The 21820-nt window shown below is 40.5% G+C and overlaps 1 protein-coding gene across 2 annotated transcripts in view; it reads left to right on the forward strand.

Moving 5' to 3' along the window:
* NEK9 (NIMA related kinase 9) overlaps positions 1–21820 on the forward strand; it is a 37577-nt gene that overhangs the window by 7462 nt on the left and 8295 nt on the right. The window contains exons 6-18 of one of the 2 annotated variants that reach the window (XM_004426369.3): positions 847–978; positions 2911–3021; positions 4417–4481; positions 7226–7276; positions 7733–7925; positions 10324–10468; positions 11105–11305; positions 11498–11544; positions 12788–12943; positions 14307–14415; positions 14925–15086; positions 18395–18565; positions 19368–19427. In XM_004426369.3, the coding sequence (XP_004426426.1) occupies positions 847–978; positions 2911–3021; positions 4417–4481; positions 7226–7276; positions 7733–7925; positions 10324–10468; positions 11105–11305; positions 11498–11544; positions 12788–12943; positions 14307–14415; positions 14925–15086; positions 18395–18565; positions 19368–19427 (1603 nt within the window). The remainder of the gene's footprint in view (positions 1–846; positions 979–2910; positions 3022–4416; positions 4482–7225; positions 7277–7732; positions 7926–10323; positions 10469–11104; positions 11306–11497; positions 11545–12787; positions 12944–14306; positions 14416–14924; positions 15087–18394; positions 18566–19367; positions 19428–21820) is intronic. The other variant, XM_087448177.1, reaches the window with a different exon arrangement.

Raw genomic sequence — 21820 nt, forward strand, 5'->3', positions numbered from 1 at the left:
ATCCAAGGATGCTGATAGCCAGGGTTGGGAGTCTGCTTCAAGGACTCAGTCTGCTTGTATGATTGTGCCATATTGAGCTTCTGAGGGAGCAGTCATGTCCTTATATGGATTTTTCTCATCAAGAATAATCTGATAAAACCAAGATTTGAGTTTTTTTAGGCAGTTAAATGCAAAGAAGGAATGATAATGAAAATTTATAAATGCCATGTAAGCCATCTGAAAATTTCTTTGTTTTGCTGATTAAAGATGGCTGTCAGTTTTATTAGAATTTCTGGGCTATTCATTCTCTCTCATCTTGGGAGAGACATGACCTCCATTCAGGACACTTTTGTTTCCAAACCCATTCTTAAAGTCAGAAGATCTTTTTCAAATTTGAAAGAAAATCACTAGCTGTTAGTATTACAAATATTAAATTGAACCATTTACAAAGTTTCACTACTGTACATTGCAGTTAGAACTTTTAACCCCTTTATTCAGTTACCATCTCTCCACTGCCAGTTTTTTTGGTTTTTTCCATTGGTAAACTTTTACTAGGTTTGTCTTTATCTGTATGAAGTCTTCAGTGGGGCTTGAATGCCTAAAGCCTCTTTGGTCCAGGAATCACAGAGCTGTTGTTACTCCCAAATTACCACACTGCCTTTACCACAGAAATTGGCCCAAGAGATTTGATAGGGATAAAATTTCTCCCCATAGTGGCATCATCTCATAAAAAACATTTTGGGATATGCTGATGAATGTTTATAGTTGTTATCTCTAGTTCCTGGGAAATTTAATTTAGTTGTTGAAATATTAATGTAGTTACCTCAGAAAAGAAGTTATTCTTTGATTGTTTTCTTTCTTGTTCAGCTTGTGGGCACTCCATATTACATGTCTCCAGAGCTCTGCCAAGGAGTAAAATACAATTTCAAGTCTGATATCTGGGCAGTAGGTTGCGTCATTTTTGAACTGCTTACACTAAAGAGAACGTTTGATGCTACAGTAAGTTGATGTATTATCCCTCCGTTGTCCTTGCAGATGGTACAACTTAGTTGAGAGAATCAACTTCATTTATTCTGATTATCCTGAGCTTCTGATTTCTTGAACAGAAATCAACTGTAGGCAAAAATAGCAACAAGTATTCAGATACTGGCTTAGTAGTGTATTATTAAAATGCTATAGACCAGATTTATCTCCAACTTGAATTCCCCATCGAAATAGTCATAATCAAGTACTTTGAGCACTGCACTTGAATTTGTTGACTGTAATTTTAAAACTGGCTCTAGGATCAACTACGTGATGCTGCAGTTTGGAGAGGCCATTTTATTTCTTATGCTTCAGCTGCATCATTTTTTTTAAAAGCTAAAGCAAATTAAATAATAATCATTAAAGTGATCTTTTTTTGAAAAATTATACACTGACTCATTAAAGATTGTTATTGTTTTATGGACAACAAATTCCTTTGTCTTTTTTCTTTTCCTCTTAAGTAAAGCCCAGTGTAAAGCAGTGCTTCTCAAACTTTAATACACATAGGAAATCACCTGGACATCTTGTTAAAATGCAGGCTCTGTTTTAGTGGGTCTGGGACAGGGCCTGATATTCTGCATTTCTAACAAGCTACTAGATGATGCTGATGCTGCTGGTCCATTGACCACAATTTGAATTGCAAAACTAGATTCACATTGAGTATTCTACAAATCAGGTGTGAGAACTTAGGCAAGTCACTTCATCTCTTTGATCCTCTGTTTCATTATCTATAACAGGGAAAAAATATATATCCCTCTCACAGAGTTGCTCTGATAATGTTTATGAAAAATGCAGATGTAAGATAATAAAAATTCATTGGCCTTTCTTGAGATCTGTTTATTTTTCTAAATCCTGAAGTTTGTTCTGGTATATCATCTAATTCTCCTAAATAATATAGTGGAAGGAAAATGAGTTTTGGAATTAGACAGACTTTGGATGGAATTATGGCTCCATTTTTTACTGTCTGTGTAGTCTTGGGCAAGTTACTTTACATCTCTGAATTGGTAATGATAATAATATCCTTGCATGGTGTTTGCAAGGGTTGAAAAAAATGCTCATATATGTAATATGTCTGCCTAATACATAGTGGTCTCTCAATAAAGGTGGTGGTGATATTATTATAATCATATTATTATCATTATCATCTTATTATTCAGTGCCTTGTCTGTTACAGCAGAGTATCACCTGTATAGTCATTATTAGGATATATAAATTAGTTGTCAGTTAAATTAAATTAGAGGCAAATTAGTTGGCAAAGGAGTTACTTAAAGCCAAGAAGCATGGCTAACCTTGCTTTCCCTTTTCTTGGGATTCAGTTGAAGGGTCAGATTATAATATACTCTAAGTATTATGCTGTTGGCCACATAGTCATATCTCCATGTTGGCCAGTTGTCTTCATTCCATCTGATAGTAGCAGTGCATCCCTAACCATTTCTTGCTGATGCATATTAATAGTTGTAAAAAGAAGTCAGACCCGGGCCGGCCCTGTGGCTTAGTGGTTAAGTGCGCGCGCTCCGATACTGGCGGCCCAGGTTCGGATCCCGGGCGCGCACCGACGCACCGCTTCTCCGGCCATGCTGAGGCCGCGTCCCACATACAGGAACTAGAAGGATGTGCAACTATGACGTACAACTATCTACTGGGGCTTTGGGGGAAAAAAAAGGAGGAGGATTGGCAATAGATGTTAGCTCAGAGCCGGTCTTCCTCAGCAAAAAAGAGGAGGATTAGCACGGATGTTAGCTCAGGGCTGATCTTCCTCACAAAAAAAAAAAAAAGGGAAGTCAGACCCAATGCAGAACTATTGCCACTTCTTTAAATAATAGTTACAGACATCTCAGAGCCCCTACTGGTAGATTATAATGTCATCTTTATATAACCAAAAATAATTCAATCATCATTTTCTTACAGAACCCACTCAACCTGTGTGTGAAGATTGTACAAGGAATCCGGGCCATGGAAGTTGACTCTAGCCAGTACTCTTTGGAACTGATCCAGATGGTCCATGCGTGCCTTGACCAGGTAATTGTGACTTACATATTGATTTCAGTTTAGTATTTTCCCTTCCAGCCTTCCTGTTTGGGGTATGGCATAGATGAACCTACGTGAACCCATATCTGCTTCCCCAGGGTAGGATGTATTTGTGACTGTACCCAGAAGAATAGGCATTGGCAATTCATGATAGTTGTGTGGTTCAGCCAATAAATTCTTCCTTTATTCTGCTTTATTCTTACTTTATTAATTTGTGAAATGATTTTACCATGTAAATTGTACTCTATTTCTTATGGTCAAGATTAGTTTTTATATTGGGCCGGTGCGGTGGCATAGTGGTTAAGTTTGCACACTGTGCTATGGTGGCCTGGGGTTCGCGGGTTCAGAACCTGGGCACGGACTGACACACAGCTCATCAAACCTTGCTGTGGTGGTGTCCCACATACCAAAAAAAAAAAGAGGAAGATTGGCACAGATATTAGCTTAGGGACAATATTCCTCAAGCAAAAAAGAGAAAGAGTGGCTAAATAGATGTTGGCTCAGGGCCAATCTTCCTCACCCCCCCCCCAATAAAAAATTAAAAAAAGATTAATTTTTTAAAATTTTATAAAATTATAGTCAGAGGTAATTTAGAGTTCCTAATGTGAAGAATGAATATAGTTCTAATATCTCACAGTTGCTTTGCAGTGTAGCTCTAGGTCATTATTTTTCAAAGTGTGGTCCATGAGCCACAGGCATTAGAATCTCCAGGGGATGGGGGAGTTTTACAAGTAAAAAGTGAAGATTCCTGGGCCCCATCCCAGACCAAATGGATCAGAATCTCTGTGGATAAAGCCTAGAAATCTTTACTTATAACAAGCATTTTGGGAGATTCTTTTTTTTATTTATTTATTTTTTGTGTGTGTGTGAGGAGATCAGCCCCGTGCTAACATCTGCCAATCCTCCTCTTTTTTTGCTGAGGAAGACTGGCCCTGGGCAAACATCCATGCCCATCCTCCTCCACTTCATATGGGACGCTGCCACAGCATGGCTTGCCAAGCGGTGTGTTGGTCCGTGCCCGGGATCCGAACTGGCGAACCCCGGGCTGCCACAGTGGATCACGCGCGCTTAACCGCTTGCGCCACCGGGCCGGCCCCATGGGAGATGCTTATGTGCTGTATATATTGAAATTTGAGAGCCACTGCCCTAACTGAAAGGTGAGGAAGGTGCATTCTCATTCACATGTAAGTGTTGATGGTAATGAGATGATAAGCATGAAGCATGGACTATGACATAAGAAATTGTTTTTTGAAACAAAAGGATAATAATATACAGTGGTCTTTGAATAATTAACCTACAGCTTTCTAAGAGGACATAAAATTCATCTTTAAATCCCATTTTGCCCATTTTCTTTAAATTAAAACTAACCCCTTTTGTACTTTTTAGGATCCTGAGCAGAGACCCACTGCAGATGAACTTCTGGATCGCCCCCTTCTCAGGAAACGCAGGAGGTAAAATACAAGGAAGTCACTCTGTTATCTTTCTGTAGATAGTTGACTGTTAGAGACCTGATCAGAGTACCACAAGAGAGGGTGCTGTTTCCTGACTTGGCTACTCTGGTGCTATTTTCTGCCAACGTCTCTGCTTTCATTGCTTGGGGGTAGCTCCTGACTTTGCTCCTTAGCCTGTGCTCTTTTATTCTAAAGTTGTACTGATGGACTCCTAGAGCCCTGCACTCCCCCATCTGTGAGTTTTAATCTAGAGTTAGGGCATTAGAGCATAGTAATTAAGAGGGGAGGGCTCTGGACTCACATCCTTAGGTTTGTATCTGAGTTCTGTCATTATCTTTATCAACTTATTTACCATCTCTGTGCCTCAGTTTTTTCCTCTATAAAGTGAGGTAGGGTAAGGATTAAAGGAGGTAGCGTATAAAGTGCTCAGCCCAGGGCCTGGCACAAGGCTCTACGATTGTTGGATGATGGTGTGGATTTGGATTGGGCCTTTGTTTTTAGTGCATTTCTTTAGATAGTAGGTTGCAGTTGGAGGAGTCCTCTTCAGATACCTTTTGCCCATTTCCTGAAGTCGAGCTTGATTGATTCCTGACAGGTTATTTCCTGAGATTCATTCTGTATTAGAGGTCTCTAGAGGTAGGAAGGAGGTGTTTTATCCCTCACTTCCTGTAGGAGGCTTCAAACCCTAAATTAAAGGAAGAGGTATTCTTTATCTTTCTTAAATGTTCTAGTCTGTATTTCATCCTATTATCCTATTTTTGCCTTACTCCCCTTCTTCCTCCCCTACCAGTTCTTTGTTTCTGTATCTTCCTGATATTCAAACATTTACTGTGCTCTTTTTCAACTCTTGCTCTTAGATACATGACGTATATACCTTATTCCATAATCTTTTTTGTTTAGTCAGTACCTTTCTTCTGTTGTGTCATTTAATTAGTCTTTCTGGTTCTTTTCCAGTTGATCTCTAGCCAGTCTTTTAGTGCCTAGAATTATGTGTAATACCCCAGATACAGCACCGTGATTTTTCATTTATATTCTATGCAGATTCAGGCAATATCACCTCTTGTGGCTGGTTACGCATATTTAAATTTTTTATCTGGCTTATTTCCAACAGTATAATCACTATTTTAATCTCTTATTTAAATATTTCCATTGATTTTTTTTTTTTTTTTTTTTTTTTTTGTTGGTGAGGAAGGTTGGCCCTGAGCTAACATCTACTGCCAATCTCCCTCTATTTTTTGTGTGTGGGATGCTGTCACGGCATGGCTTGATGAGCAGTGTGTATGTCCGCACCTGGGATCCGAACCCACGAATCCCAGGCCACCAAAGTGGAGCACACAAACCTAACCACTACACCACTGGGCCAGCCCCCACTGATAATTTTTATTTGCGATTTTTATTGAGATAATTGTAGATTTACATGCAGTACTTTGTTAGAACTTTGTACTTTGATGGAAAAACATAAGACGAAGAGCTTTCAGGATAAAGCACAGACACAGGAATTGTGGAAAATATTCAAGAAATACTAAGTTGTATTTGGCTGGATTAGTGGTTCTAGACCTGAGGCTCTCCCACCTCAGGAACTTTAAAAAAAAAAAACTGATGCCTAAGTGCCACTCCAGGAATTCAGCTGTAATTGATTTAGGCAGAGTAAGACCCTTGGGCTAGAACCTGGGGAGTAAGTAGAGGGAAGGAAGCCTAGAAAGGGAGATGGAGAATCTTGAATGCAAGATGAAGGAATTTATGCTTAATTCAAGAGGTAGTACAGAAGTAGTGGATGTTTGTGAGAGGGTAGTTCATGCGCTGAGAGGCATGCCTAAGGAAGAGTAATTTAGCAATACTAATATCAGTGTTAAATCAGTACAGGACTGATTAAAGTGGATTAGAACTGTGGTAAGTGAGACCGATTAGGAGGTGCTGCCACAGTCCAGGTGGGAAGTAAAGCTGCCCAGAACTAAGGTGGTGAGACTGGAAAGGAGAGGTGAGTATAAAGGGCATTGTGTAGGTAGAATCTGTAGAACTTGAATATTGAAGAAAGGGAGACAGCTGAGTCAGACATGACTGAGTTTGAAGCCTAGTTGACTGGGAGAATGGGGGGTGCCAGTTAGGGAAATAGGAGAGTCAGAAAGAAAAGCTGGGGTGGGCCCTGTTTCTTAGCGGTTAAATGCGCGTGCTCCACTGCTGGCGGCCCGGGTTCAGATCCCGGGCGCACACCGACGCACCGCTTCTCCAGCCATGCTGAGGCCGCGTCCCACATACAGCAACTAGAAGGATGTGCAACTATGACGTACAACTATCTACTGGGGCTTTGGGGGGAAAATAAATAAATAAATAAAATCTTAAAAAAAAAAAGAAAGAAAGAAAAGCTGTGTGGGAGAGAGACAATGAGCTGAGATTTAGAGATGTTGAATCTGGGGAGTCAGTGGGCAGACTAGATGGAGATGTCAGCAGGTACTTAAAAATGTGCATCAGAGGTTCTCAGGGCTCTCTGTTCCAGCTTGGAACATTTCTCAGAGATAGAAAACAAACGGCCCCAAACTGCTGGCCCCCTTGTATTCAATGAATTGTCTAATGCCAGGCCTATATAACTGTTTAAGTTGCATTGAGCTACTTTCCTAAAAGTATTGTAATGTTGTAGGAGGTACATGGTTTATAGAGGATTAAATCTGTGCAATGTATTAAAAAGACACTGTTGCAATATAGGAACCTATTATTTCGCTCATGTATCTTTACTTTTCTTTTGGTAGAGAGATGGAGGAAAAAGTCACACTGCTTAATGCACCTACAAAGAGACCAAGGTAATGCTCAAGAGACTCTTGAAGTAATATATCTTAAATTACCACTAGGGCGTCTTTCTTTCTTGGGCCTAAGCATTGTTTGATCCCAGTAAGTAGCCTTTGGTATCATTTCAGAAGCCAACATCTGCTTAAATGTCAAATAGTCATTTCTGAGAAAAAGAAAGCTGTAATTTCACCCTCATACTAAAGTGGACATCATTACTATGATGAATGTTGAAAAGTTGAAAAGTGTAGGTGTTATGGATCAGACTGGAATCTGATCTGGCCAAGCTGTGGTGAAGCCCTGAGGCAGGAATTGCAAAGCCTGGTATGATAGAGGGTTGAAATAAGTTGTCAAGAAAGAACATACTTTCTCATACCATAATTGGCAGTTCTTCTCAGGGAACAGACTGGAAGCATTTTTCTTTGATGTGGTTTTTATGTTAAATGTGACTTTGTTCTGGGGGTTGTTGGCAGGTCAAGCACTGTGACTGAGGCTCCCATTGCTGTGGTAACATCGCGAACCAGTGAAGTCTATGTTTGGGGTGGTGGAAAATCCACTCCCCAGAAACTGGATGTCATCAAGAGTGGCTGTAGTGCCCGGCAGGTGTGTGCAGGGAATACCCACTTTGCTGTGGTCACAGTGGAGAAGGAACTGTACACCTGGGTGGTAAGTGAAAGCTAAGTACTTTAGAACCATGACGTAACCCTAATTGTTTGCTGGGCCCGGGATGTCTAAGTATCTTGTTAGTTGAACATCAGCTGCGGGAGTGGCAGCATAGCATGAGGGAATGTAAGCTGTTAGGAGAGCAGGGATTTTGTCAGTTGAGTTCACTGATGTATCCCCAATGCCTGGTACATATTAGGTCGCTTGTAAATGTTTTTTGAATGAATGAATGAAAGAGAAAGAATTAAAAGAGCCCTAGATTTGGACTCAGGAGACTGGGCTTTCTCATTTATAGCTGAGTGATTTCAGAAAGTCACTTACTCTCTTCTATTACCATGAGGTTCAGAGCCACTAGTATCTGTGAAATAGCTTTGTAAACAAATGAAGCAGTATACCATATCAGGAAAATTCTAAGACCTCCATCACTGATGGAAGATGGCTAGGTATATATTGAGTAGAATTTTCCTTTGTGCCTTCTAGATTCTACCCTATTTCTCACCTTCTTGAACAAGTTGCCTGTATTTGCTGTCTGTCTCCTCATCTCCCACTCGCTCCTCATTCACCTGTGATGCACTTTCTATCCCTTCCACTCGATTGAAACTACTCAAAGTACTACTTGACAAAGTGACCTATAAATTGTGAAAATAAAACAGATACTTTTTAGTCCTTACCTTGCTTGACCTCCCAGCAGCATTTCACATAGTGGACCATTTCCTCCTTCTTGAAGCTTTTTCTTCCCTTGGCTTCTATAAGAGCGTTTCTTCAGCTGTGCCTTCTCAGGCTCTTTTCAGGCTGCTTTCCTTTAACCAACCTTGTCTTAGGCCCTTGGTTCTTCTCAGTCTTCCTCCTCTTCCTGAGGAAGCTCATTTTTTCCAGTAGTTTCAGATAACTTCTCCATGTGGATAGGCTTTATCTCCAGTGTGTGACAGAGTAGACACTCAACTATTGACTGACTGAAAGAATGAATGAGTGATTTGGCCTCTGTTATGGATTGTTAACTTGCTGTTATTTCCTAAAACCCTATCCCTTAAAGAACTGGCCTCTGGGGGGGCTGCCAGAGGTGGAGTGAAATTAGTGCCTTAAAAAACATATGTATAATGACTTACAGTTGAATTATTGAATGAAAAGAATTACTTATCTCTATAAAACTGTTGAAAAGTCATTTGGGACTATTCTCAGTGCTGTGTTCTCAGTGCTCAGATTCTTGTAGCCCAATTCTTTTTTTTTTTTTTTTAATAATTTTATTTATTTTTTTTTCCCCCAAAGCCCCAGTAGATAGTGGTATGTCATAGCTGCACATCCTTCTAGTTGCTGTATGTGGGACGTGGCCTCAGCATGGCCGGAGAAGTGGTGCGTCGGTGCGCGCCCGGGATCCGAACCCGGGCCACCAGCAGCGGAGCACGTGCACTTAACCGCTAAGCCACGGGGCCGGCCCTGTAGCCAAATTCTTTATGACAGTTCCATATTTCAGGGAAACTGTGACCAAAATTTGTCAAACTTCTATTTAGGATTTCCAAGGGGCTATACTCCTGTGGAAAACAATCAAATTAGACTATATAAAGAATTTTTTTTCACCATCACTCATAATTAAATATATAGTTCAACTTAGACTTGAAAGAGAAAGACAAAATTGGGAATGTGTCCTTTTAAGGCCTGATGGATATCAATCTGGATACTTTTTAAATGTTTACCTGTTGGCAGGGGCTTTATACTACCTACCATTAAAAGGTTTAATCCTTAGGGAGCCAGCCCCACGGTGTAGCGGTTAAGTGCATGCGCTCTACTGCTGGCGGCCCTGGTTCAGATCCTGGGTGCATACTGATGCATCACTTGTCAGGCCATGCTGTGGCAGCATCCCACATAAAGTGGAGGAAGATAGGCACAGATGTTAGCTCAAGGCCAGTCTTCCTCAGCAAAAAAAAGAAGAAGATTGGCATGGATGTTAGCTCAGGGCTGATCTTCCTCACAAAAAGCCAAAAAAAAGGTTTAATCCTTTGCCCATTTTTTTTTTCATTTCTAAATTTCCAGCTGATTTTTTTCCTACTATTTTTCTTTTCTTCTTTTTTTTTTTTTTTTTTGGTGAGGAAGACTAGCCCTGAGCTAACATCTGATGCCAATCCTCCCCTTTTCTCCTTGAGGAAGATCAGCCCTGGGCTAACATCCGTGCCCATCTTCCTGTACTTTATATGGGACACCGCCACAGCACGGCTTAATAAGCAGTGCGTCAGCGCGTGCCCAGGATCCAAACCTGCAAACCCTGGGCTGCCAAAGCGGATGGCGTGCATTTAACTGCTGCGCCACCGGGCCATCCCCGTTACTATTTTTCTTAATAAGAAGTTATATTGAAGATTAGCTTTTGGCGTGAAAAGTTAAAACTTCACAAGACCTTTTTATTTCACAGAACATGCAAGGGGGTACTAAACTCCATGGTCAGCTGGGCCATGGAGACAAAGCCTCCTACCGACAGCCAAAGCATGTGGAAAAGTTGCAAGGCAAAGCTATCCGGCAGGTGTCATGTGGGGATGATTTCACTGTCTGTGTGACAGGTAAGCCATCAGCAGAAAGCATCCAAATGCATTTAATGTGAGGTATTGTACTTAATGCTGTACTATTTTAGTTGGGATTTTACAACAAAAGACAGGATTCAAAGAACCAAAGACAATAAGCAAATATACACATTAAAAACAACAGGCCGAATTTGCTATAGTATTAGGGGGATGATGAACAAGGAGAAGGCAAGTGGATAACAGAGAAGAGGTGGGATCAGGAAATATGTTGTATGTCCCAGTTGGGGGATAAATAACCTCACCACTTAGTCAGGTGTGGATAACACTAAATCAGGAATCCAGAGCTGAAATTTAGTTTTGGTCTTGCCATTACTCACTTAATGATTCCTTGGTACTTGTCTTTTTCTCTATAAAAGAGAGATGACCTTAGTAAAATATTAAGCCTTTTTAACATGATAATCTTACCATTTTTTTTTAACTATTATTGTAACAGTACTCATGACCCCCTACACAAATAACTCTAGACTTGCACAGTCTATCCTTCAGATTTCTCTGATGTAATCATCTCATGTGAGATCATTGGCTGGGGTAGTCCTCATTCCAGCCCTGCCTACCTTTCTGATTGTACAGAATAAGTCATTCCTTTGATGGGATTTGCTTTCCTTCCTTTTGCAGATGAGGGTCAACTCTATGCCTTTGGATCTGATTATTATGGCTGCATGGGGGTGGACAAGGTTGCTGGCCCTGAAGTACTAGAACCCATGCAGCTGAACTTCTTCCTGAACAATCCAGTGGAGCAGGTCTCCTGTGGAGATAATCATGTGGTGGTTTTGACACGAAACAAAGAAGTCTATTCTTGGGGTTGTGGTGAATACGGTAGGTGTAGCCTTGTCTCTCTCCACTGATTCCCAGCTGCACAACCTGACTTCAAGCTTCTGTGCATCTAAACATATCATGCAGCTTCCACTTGAGAAGTGTTAATTCAGTAAAAGAGAATAATCTTATAGAACATTTTCACTGGGAAGGAGGCCCTCATTTTAATGATTTTCTTTCTTATGTGTATCTCAGGACGACTGGGTTTGGATTCAGAAGAGGATTATTATACACCACAAAAGGTAAAATCAGAAGCAGCTTCTTCCATAAAGCCTATCTAGGTCACATAGACCCCAGTAATATGTCCTCTTTCCCTGACTCCTCATATTAAAGTGTTTGTTTCTGAAGTATTTCCTCTCTGGGAGACTGACATTCCAGGATTCCTGATTTAGCACCATGTGGTCTTCTCATCTGACTAAATCATAAAAAGTTGAGAAAGAGGATACAGGCAATGTGGACACTCTGGAGTCACATCTTAACTCAGGGATAAGAGCTAAAATCAGCATGTACAGTGAAATGAACAAGTCACATTGAGCTAAATACACCCTGGAAAATTCCTTGGGAAGATATTGGAAAGCAATATACTGTCTCTTAACCCAACACAGCCATTTTCCCCTCCTACTTGCACAGTTGAACACCAGATGAAATAGTCATTTGTACTTAGGGGTCATATTGTATGACACATGATATCTAATTACTCTCAGTAATTACTGCAAGAGCTGGCAGAGGAAGTGCTGAAACCAGCTGAGAGAGGAGCATGGTCACATCTCTCTCACACCCTCCCTAGGGCACAGGCTTGCCCACTGGAAGGTTGTCTATATTCAACTGTACCATTCACTGTTAACGAAGTTTATTTACATTTTAAAAATTAACTTAAATATTTGTGGGACCATGCTCAGTGGGATTCACAGCTGTTCCTCTTCTTCTGAAAAGGCTGTAGTAGAAACTTTGAGGTTTGAGTTTTCAGATTTCAGAAACATCCATTATGTCCCCCCATCATTCTCCAGGCCTGTCTAGTTAGCTGCAGAGGGATGTGAGCATTCAGATTCCTGGCTGCTACCTCAGTACTCTGTCACCTCACTTATAGTTTGACCAGACTAGGACCCCACAGGGCTACTGAGTTTCTTCTATAACTGTCATGGAGCCTTCCATCTCAGAGGACAAAATCTGCAATGTAGCGAAGCTTCTCCTTTCCCAACATTTTCTGAGAAGTCTTCCTAGGTAGAACCTACTGACTAAAACAGACTTTGACAGGGCCTGTCTGTTTAGCTGACCTGAAACTGCCTTCTTGTACTGTATTATAAAACTTGAGCTCCTGGTTGAAAGCAGTAGCCTCTAAGCTGCTGGGCAAATCTGAAGAGAACAGAGCAACCTTTACTTCCCTGTAGTCATTCTGCTGAATGCAGGATATCACTTTGGAAAGAACTGGGGCGTTTTTTTACCTAATACAAGTTATGTTTAGGGGATTTCTTTTTTTTCGTGCAGGTGGATGTTCCCAAGGCCTTGATTATTGTTGCAGTTCAGTGTGGCTGTGATGGGACGTTTCTGCTGACCCAGTCAGGCAAAGTGCTGGCCTGTGGACTCAATGAGTTCAACAAGCTGGGTCTGAATCAGTGCATGTCTGGAATCATCAACCATGAAGTGAGTACCCCCTTTGATGTCCTAACCACAATGTCAGAACTTCTGTAGGTTGGAATTTTTCTGGGAATGCTATTATTGGTTAGAGACCATGGATTTTAACTTAAGAATAAAGTGACGATTTCACAGACATTATATTTAGCAAAAGAAGCCAGCCACAAAAGAGTACATACTATATGATTCTATTTATATAAAGTTTAAGAACAGGCAAAATTAACTTGTGATGGCAGAAGTCAGAATAGTGGTTACTTCTTGGGGGAGGGGTATGGTTATTAATAGAAGCGGCGGGAGGGATCCTAGGGAGATGAGAATGGTCTGTATCTTGATCTGGGTGGTGGTTTTACATTTTATATGCATAAGGAAAATGTATCAAGCTGTACAATATTTTACAGTATGTTATACCTCAATAAATAAATTGATTACAAAGAGTCAAGTGATGGAATTCAGATTCTACCTTATCACTGAAATAGGTATAATAAAATTAACATTATGAAAAGAAACATATTTCCATGCATCACCTCCCTGGAGAGTTTTTTAAATTTATTGCTCCCAAATCACTAATCCTATATAGGATTTTTAAATATAATTTCCATTCTCCTCCTTCAATGATGTCATGAAATTCACCACTAATATTAAGTCTTAGTCTCTTCTTTGTGTTAGTATGATGAGCTGTCATCATTTTTTGAAGAATCAAATTAAGAGATAAAAGTTTCCTGAATCACTGGAAAAGATAAGAATTTTTCTGCAATCTCTGAAGTAGTGGTTCTCAAATGGGAGAGTACAAATTCAGGGCAGGTCTGAATAGGGTGTCTGTGTACTTTGAAAAGACATATGCAGAATTACCATTACTTGATTTGGGTTTTGTTATAACATTGGATTTGTTGTGAAATTTAAAACTTACATGAGAGGACTTTTTTTTTAATGCTAATCTAAAGGAACATGGATTTTAACACGTTGAGAAACACTGCCCTGTAGATGAAATTAGATCACAATAAACTGGTTGCTTTATGGGCTGGAGAGTCCTCAGGATTTTAATACTTTGCCCTTGCCCTTGTTAGGCATGCAGAGTGTATAACCAAGACAAATGTCAATGATTCTATCCTTATGTAAATATCTTCTGGGGTGGAACGTTCATGTTTTGCATACCCTAATTAGGAATCTAAAACTTTTGTTATCAGAAAATCCTGCCTCATATACTAATTGAATTCTCTGATTACATATTGAGCTTATTTCTTCTTGTATTCTATTGGAAATGAAAAGCTACCTGGCACCTTCTTAGTAATATGATTTGCTTGAAAGCCTGTTACCTGTTAGCTCTCTAGTTTGTGCCTTATGAGTCTTTGCTTTGTGTTTTACCTTGTTTCAGGCATACCACGAAGTTCCCTACACAACCTCCTTTACCTTGGCCAAACAGTTGTCCTTTTATAAGATTCGTACAATTGCCCCAGGCAAGACTCACACCGCTGCTATTGATGGTGAGTTGATTTACAACTGTATACACATGCCTCAGTAGCTCGAGCTCTTTTATTCTGTGAAGTATTACCTCTTCTTAACATTATATACACTCTTCTGAGTTCCCCCTAGTATCCAGGATTATCTCATTAACATGTTAGGCATTCAAGTACAGTTTTTGTTGATAATCATTATGAATGCATAATCAATACATCCCTTAATGAGAATGCCACACCTATAATTCCAGACAACTACTCTCTAATTAGTACCCTCTGTAAGTATTCTAATTTAGAATTTTCCACATTTAAAATGCAATATTGGAGAGAAAATGCAATATTGAGTCACTTCCTGGGTCTAATTGGTCATAGTTCTGGATACCCTAGCTGCGCTAGGTCCAGGATCCTTTGGCTAGCTTTATATTTTTGTACTCTAACAACCAGAAGCTAGTCCGTGGAACTCTGCATTGGCTGTGTTTTATCCTCTGTTCCGTGACGCATTTGTCCCTGGTTATTTATTTTTGCTTCTCTCTCAGAGCGAGGCCGGCTGCTGACCTTTGGCTGCAACAAGTGTGGACAGCTGGGCGTTGGGAATTATAAGAAGCGTCTAGGCATCAACTTGTTGGGGGGACCCCTAGGTGGGAAGCAAGTGATCAGGGTCTCCTGTGGTGATGAGTTTACCATTGCTGCCACTGATGGTGAGTCTGTACACATCATTTCAAGCTTTCTGGATGGATCACTATGTTTTAATTTTTGGTTGGGAAAGAGGTGGGCTGGTTATTTGTATAGCTGAATCATACATTTACTTTATTATTTGTGTTAAATTGGTGGCCAATTGTTATGCATATGGAGCTTCATTAACCTTTCATGTGTCCAACATAGTGATTGTTTTTAAGACGTCAGATTTCTAGATAATGGCAAGTTAATATTCTAAGGCCCTACTTTTTTCACTTTAGCTTTTTTGGTAAAATGTTTTAAGAATTGTTAAATGCTTCTATATATACCTTGCCCAGCAACATAATTTAACCTTGCTTCTTAGTTGGAGTCAGCTGCACTGCAGTGATGTCTTTAGGGACTGCTAGGCCTTGAAGGACTGTATACCATGGGTCTTTCAGCTTCCTGGATTGGTCTAATTGATTTTTCTTCTCTCTTTCCCCTCATAGCTATTTCTACTCGGCAGCATCTCCTTGCACCTATCACTGCTTCTGTTCTTTCCTGCCACTTCCGCCAGTCTTCATTCCCTTCCCTCTTTCTTCTGCTTTTTTTGTCTTTTTTCTCTCTTCTTCCTATATCATCTTCTGAACTTTTTTGATATTTGTAGCTGCTTCTTTCTTGTGACTGCTGAACAACAGTCACATTTCATCTTCTTACCTTTGACTCATTTCAGCTTTTTCTGTTGTTGCTCATGCTCTGAGATGTCTTTGTTTTCTTTTGGTCTGTGCCTATTATATACACATGAGGGGTCCAGGGATAGTGTCACATAAGTGATCTGTTACTGCTTTTAATTAAGTGAACCAACTTTCAGACTGGCACATTAACCTTCCCTGCTTGTCCCAGAACAGGAGACTTTAGGGAGCAAACTATTTAGGTCAGACTAGATAAATGCCAATATTACCTAGAAAGACAGAGTCAGCATGGCACTGACGATTAAATTGAGTACAGCAAGTTCAGTAGCACTTCTGTCAGGGCCTCAAAGAGGTAATGTTTCTTCAGTACATCTCTGTACTTCATGAGTTAAACTTCAGAATGAGGAGGGTAGAATTGGATTCTGTGGCTGGACATATTACCTCTTGATAAATGTTCCTGTACTCCTCTGAACTGTATTTGATCGCCTCATTCACACAGCAAACATAAACCGAGTTCTTACTATGTTCCAGGTCCTCTTCTAGGCTCTCAAATTTAGAAGTGAGTTTCAGAAAGCCTCTGTCCTCAAGGAGCTCACAGTCTAGTAGAGCAGGGGAGACATACATATAAACAGACTGGTACAGGCAGATGCATAAGGCGCCATGATAGCAGTATTCAACTCCGCTAAGCTCTGGAGCGCCAAGGGCTCAATCCTCCTCTCTCTCCACTGTCTCCCTTCACTCCCTAAGTGAGGTCATTATCTTAAATCCCCCCATACACTAAGAACTTTACAGTCATGCGCTGCATAGCAACGTTTCAGCCAATGACAGTCTGCATATATGATGGTGGTCCCATAAGATTATAGCCTAGGTGTGTAGTAGGCTATACCATCTAGGTTTGTGTAAGTACACTTTATAATGTTGACACAATGATGAAATTGCCTAATGATGTGTTACTCAGAACATATCCCACCGTTAAGCAACGCATGACTGTATATTACCACCTGTGACCTGCAGACTCACTTATTCAACAGCCCCTCAACTTAGATGGCTAAAGATAGGGTGGCTTTGTAGCATAGTTTTCCTGGGTCAGTCCTGATTCATGCCTGTTGTCCTGGGTTAATCCTTAATAACACCCCCTTTCCCCCCCCCCCGCAAAGCCCCAGTAGATAGTTGTGTGTCATAGCTGCACATCCTTCTAGTTGCTGTATGTGGGACACGGCCTCAGCATGGCCAGAGAAGCGGTGCGTCAGTGTGCACCCGGGATCTGAACCCGGGCCGCCAGCAGCAGAGCGTGCGCACTTAACCGCTAAGCCACGGGGCCGGCCCTAGCATCCCTTTTTGATTAAAACAAAATCCTAATTTGGATAAGATAGGCATCTCAAACAAACAGTATATTCAAATTTAAACTTCTGATTTTCTGCCCAAATCTGTCCCTCCTGCAGCCTCCCCATCTCAGTAAATGGCAGCTCCATCCTAGACTCTATGTCCCATCCATCAGCAAGTTCTATTGATAATCTTCAGAATATGTCCAACCACTTCTCACTATCTTTACTGCTACATCTGGTCTCCTTGCTTCTACCCTTGCTCCCCTGAAGTCAGTTGTAGTCACGGTAGCTCAGGGATCCTAAATACCTATGGCTCAGAACTTCTAATGGTTTCCTATCTCAGTCAATAAAAACCAAAGTCATTACAGTGGCCTGCGTGGCCCTACATGACCAGGACCCCAGCCACCTCCTGACCTCTTCTCTGACCACTGTCCCCTCCCTTACTTTGCTCCAGCTGCAGGGGCCTTCTTGTTCCGTGTTTGTGATACTCGTGTTACCTGCACAGGATCTTTGCACTTGCTGTTCCCTCTGACTGGAAAGCTCTTCCCCTAGATATCCTCAAGGCTCTCTTTTTCTCACTTCAATCAGGTCTCTGCTCAAGTGTCAAAAGTACTTCTCTGACTACCCCAGAGTAATAGTACTCCATTATTATGCTTTATTTCCACTTACTTTTCTTTACCATTTCTCTTCCTTCATAGCACTTATCATTGCCTGAAGTATTAGGTCTTTATTTATGTGTTATCAGTCTCCCCCACTACAATGTCAGTTCCACAAGGGCAGCAACTTTGTTTTGTTCACTGCTGTGTCCCTGGCACCTCGAGCAGTACCTGTCATGAAGTAGATGCCCAATAAATATTTGAATGGTAACCCAAAAAAAAGTTGTTGAATGAGTGAATAAATGAATGAATGGCAGTACATGGTCATTTTTACCTGGGTGGGATCAGGAAGACTTTAGGCTCTATATAGGGGAATAAACAGCTTTCCCTTGTGTTGTACACAGTGGGAAATCTTTCTAACTCTAGGGCATAAAGATGGGGAACCCAAAGAGTTGGGAAGCCAGTGTTCTATTTTTTTTTTTTTTTAAGATTTTATTTATTTATTTATTTTCCCCCCAAAGCCCCAGTGGATAGTTGTATGTCATAGCTGCACATCCTTCTAGTTGCTGTATGTGGGACGCAGCCTCAGCATGGCCGGAGAAGCAGTGTGTTGGTGCGTGCCTGGGATCCAAACCCGGGCCACCAGCAGCAGAGCGCAAGCACTTAAACGCTAAGCCACGGGGCCGGCCCATCCAGCCAGTGTTCTATTAAACTACCTGCTGTTTAATTTGTTTTCTAGATAATCACATTTTTGCCTGGGGCAATGGTGGTAATGGTCGCCTGGCAATGACCCCCACAGAGAGACCACATGGCTCTGATATCTGTACTTCATGGCCTCGGCCTATTTTTGGATCTCTGCATCACGTACCAGACCTATCTTGCCGTGGCTGGCACACCATTCTCATTGTTGGTAAGAGTTTCGTATGTGGGGGTTAAGGTGGCTTTGACAGAGGATAGACCTACACCTAAGGTACTAATGGTCCCATTCTTGGAAACAGGAGTGTCCTGAAGAAAAAAGCTTACTTCTTTAAGTCTTACAATGGTCAGTGATGCCAGACCTAGTGATAGAAAAAGAACATTGTCATTTCCTGAGCTTTGTCATCTGCCACCTCTTGACCATTTTTTAATGTGATAACCTTGGGCTCTGCCCTCCTCACCATATAATTTGTTACTTCTAGTCATCCACTAATTTGATGTCTGTGTTCATGCTTTTGTGAGAAACATTCAGTACACTTTTAAAAAGAAAGTCATAACTGCTTTCTGTATAAAGATTACTTTGTTATGAACTAGATTATAAATGCCTATGTGAGGGTTTACAAGTCCATTCTTTTAGATCAGTGGTTTGCAACCCTGGCTGCACATTAGAATCCTCTAAGGAGCTTCTTAGAAGTCCCATTATCCAGATCCTACCCTTGACCAATTAAATCAGAATCTCTGGGGTAGGACCTAGGCATTGTTAGTTTCTAAAGCTTCCCAGATGATTCCAAAGGTCAGCCAAGGTGGAGAATTGCTACTTTACATAGTGAATATGGTTAGAGTAGCTAGTGGTGGTTGGCTTATGATGTTAATATCTAAAACAATAAATAATAATTATAAAGTTATCTGGGGTCAAGGATAGCACTTATCTCCTAAGTTAACTCCCTACCCTAGTCTTCTCACTTTTTCTGCCTATAGCTGTATACAGTGCTTACCTACTGAATATTTTTCCTCAGAGAAAGTATTGAATTCTAAGACCATCCGTTCTAATAGCAGTGGCTTATCCATCGGAACTGGTAAGTAGCAATGTTTCAGGTATAAGTGGTTTTCTGAGGTGTGGGTCTTTGAGTTGGATTCCATGCAGTCTCTAAAACAATGAAAATAGGAAATATCTTTGGGAAATGAGGAATAGAGTGGAAGAGGGAAGATCTTACTTTGGTGGATTTCACAATAAGTTTTTATTTTTATTTATTTATTTTTTCCCCCAAAGCCCCAGTAGATAGTTGTATGTCATAGCTGCACATCCTTCGAGTTGCTGTATGTGGGACACGGCCTCAGCATGGCCAGAGAAGCGGTGCGTCGGTGCGCGCCCGGGATCTGAACCCCGGGCCGCCAGCAGCAGAGCACGCGTACTTAACCGCTAAGCCCCGGGGCCGGCCCAGTTTTGATTTTTACATCGTGGTCAGAGGGAGAGTACATCTTTGCCACCAAGCATATGGAAGTAATTAAAGTGGCTTGCCCAACATTGTAATGTGACTTATGTATTGTTCCTTTCCTTACTATGCTAGGGACTATGGCTTCTGCCTACCCTTTACTTCCATGGTATTCCTAGAGGTATTCCAGTCTATAGAAATAGTCCTTCAAAACAGGCCTTAAGAATTAAAAGTTGGCTAAACTTTCAGTGTGGTTAGGAAAATCAGCCCAAAGCCTCTGATAGTTTTTCTTTAACTGCTTTCTTCTTGGTTCTCTGTTATTTTAGATCATGCCAGGAAATTGAATCTATGTTCCTTTTTGGTATTCCATTGCTATAGTACCTGTAGTCTTTGATGTCTCAGAACCTGGATTCTGATATTTTGTGGAATCAAAACAGATAAAGACCCAAAGTAAAAGCAGATTAATCCTCCAAAAAGCAACAGTTGAACATCTGATCTAGACTTGTTGAACTTCAGTTTACACATTCACATACATACATACACATATCATACCTTTTATTGGTTTCCTTAAATAATCCATTGCTTAGCATCTATTTGTACATATTAATATCTGTCACAAATGATAAAATAAGCTGTTCTATTACAGCTTTGTTTTGCTGGGACAGTATTTAAAGGAAAAATGTCATTAAAAAAGCACATATCCATTGGCCAGAAAATATAACTCCATAAGAGCAGGAATTTTTGTCTTTTTTATGCATTAATTTTATCCACATTGCCTGGAAGAGAGCCTGGCAAATGGTATATGTTCAATAAGTATCTGTGACTAAATGTGTTATAATCATCCAATGGAATATTATACAAGAGGAAAATGAACAACATCTATAAATATTTCCATAATGTGAAATGTAAAAAGCAGATTTCAGCAGACTGCATGCCTTTGTATAAAGTTCAGAAACAAGCAAAATAAATAATATATTGCTTAAGGATACATAAATATGTGATAAAGTATTTTTTTTAAGAAGAAATAATAAATACAGAATTAATCAGTGGTTACATCTGAGTAGGAGGCCTGAGAAGGAAGGAATTCATAAAGGCAGGGAGAGTGATATAGGTAATGTTCTAGTTCAGGACTGTCCCACAGATCTTTCTGCAACAATGGAAATGTCCTATATTTGTGCTGTTCAGTGTAGTAACCACTAGCCACATGTAGCTATTGAGCACTTGAAAAATGGCTACTGTGACTAAGGGACTGAATTTTTAATTTTATTTAAATTTAGCCATATATGGCCAGTGGCTACCGTATTGGAAATCTGGTTATTCAAGTGGTAGATTCATGTATATTTATTTTGTTAGGCATCAAAAGTTAGACGCATGTTAAAAATAGTCTTATGTATATCTCAAATGTAACATAATTTTTAAAAGCTATTTAAAACAAAAAAGTGGGGCCAGCCCCATGGCATAGTGGTTAAGTGCGTGTGCTCCGCTGCTGGTGGCCCAGGTTCAGATCCCGGGTGCACACCGATGCACCGCTTGTCAGGCCATGCTGAGGTGGCGTCCCACATAAAGTGGAGGAAGATGGGCACGGATGTTAGCTCAGGGCCAGTCTTCCTCAGCAAAAAGAGGAGGATTGGCATGGATGTTAGCTCAGGGCTGACCTCCTCACAAAAAAAAAAAAAAAAAAAAAGCAAGCTTCAGAACTTATTTTGGCATCTACAGTTCTGCTGTAGGATCACAGTTCAGTAGGATCACAATGTGGCACAATCAGTCCTCAGGCCAGTATGGCAGGTGATCACAAACAATCCTTTACATTTAACTTTGGAATATACTGTAAATTTTTTTTTTTTAAGCTTTGGCAAATTTACTTTCTTAATTATAGTTTTCTTTGGCCCATATTGAAATTCAATTTCATTTCCTGACTATACATCAGCTAGTCTTCATTAAGGTAACTTGGAGTATACTTCATGATATGAAAGAAGCAGCCATCATATTTAGAAATTCTTACAAATAGTCATCAGAGAATTTAATGAATTGCATCA

The sequence above is a fragment of the Ceratotherium simum genome, chromosome 24 (genome assembly GCF_057802395.1).
Source record: "Ceratotherium simum simum isolate JZ-2026a chromosome 24, ASM5780239v1, whole genome shotgun sequence".
In the NCBI taxonomy this organism is placed as follows: domain Eukaryota; kingdom Metazoa; phylum Chordata; class Mammalia; order Perissodactyla; family Rhinocerotidae; genus Ceratotherium; species Ceratotherium simum.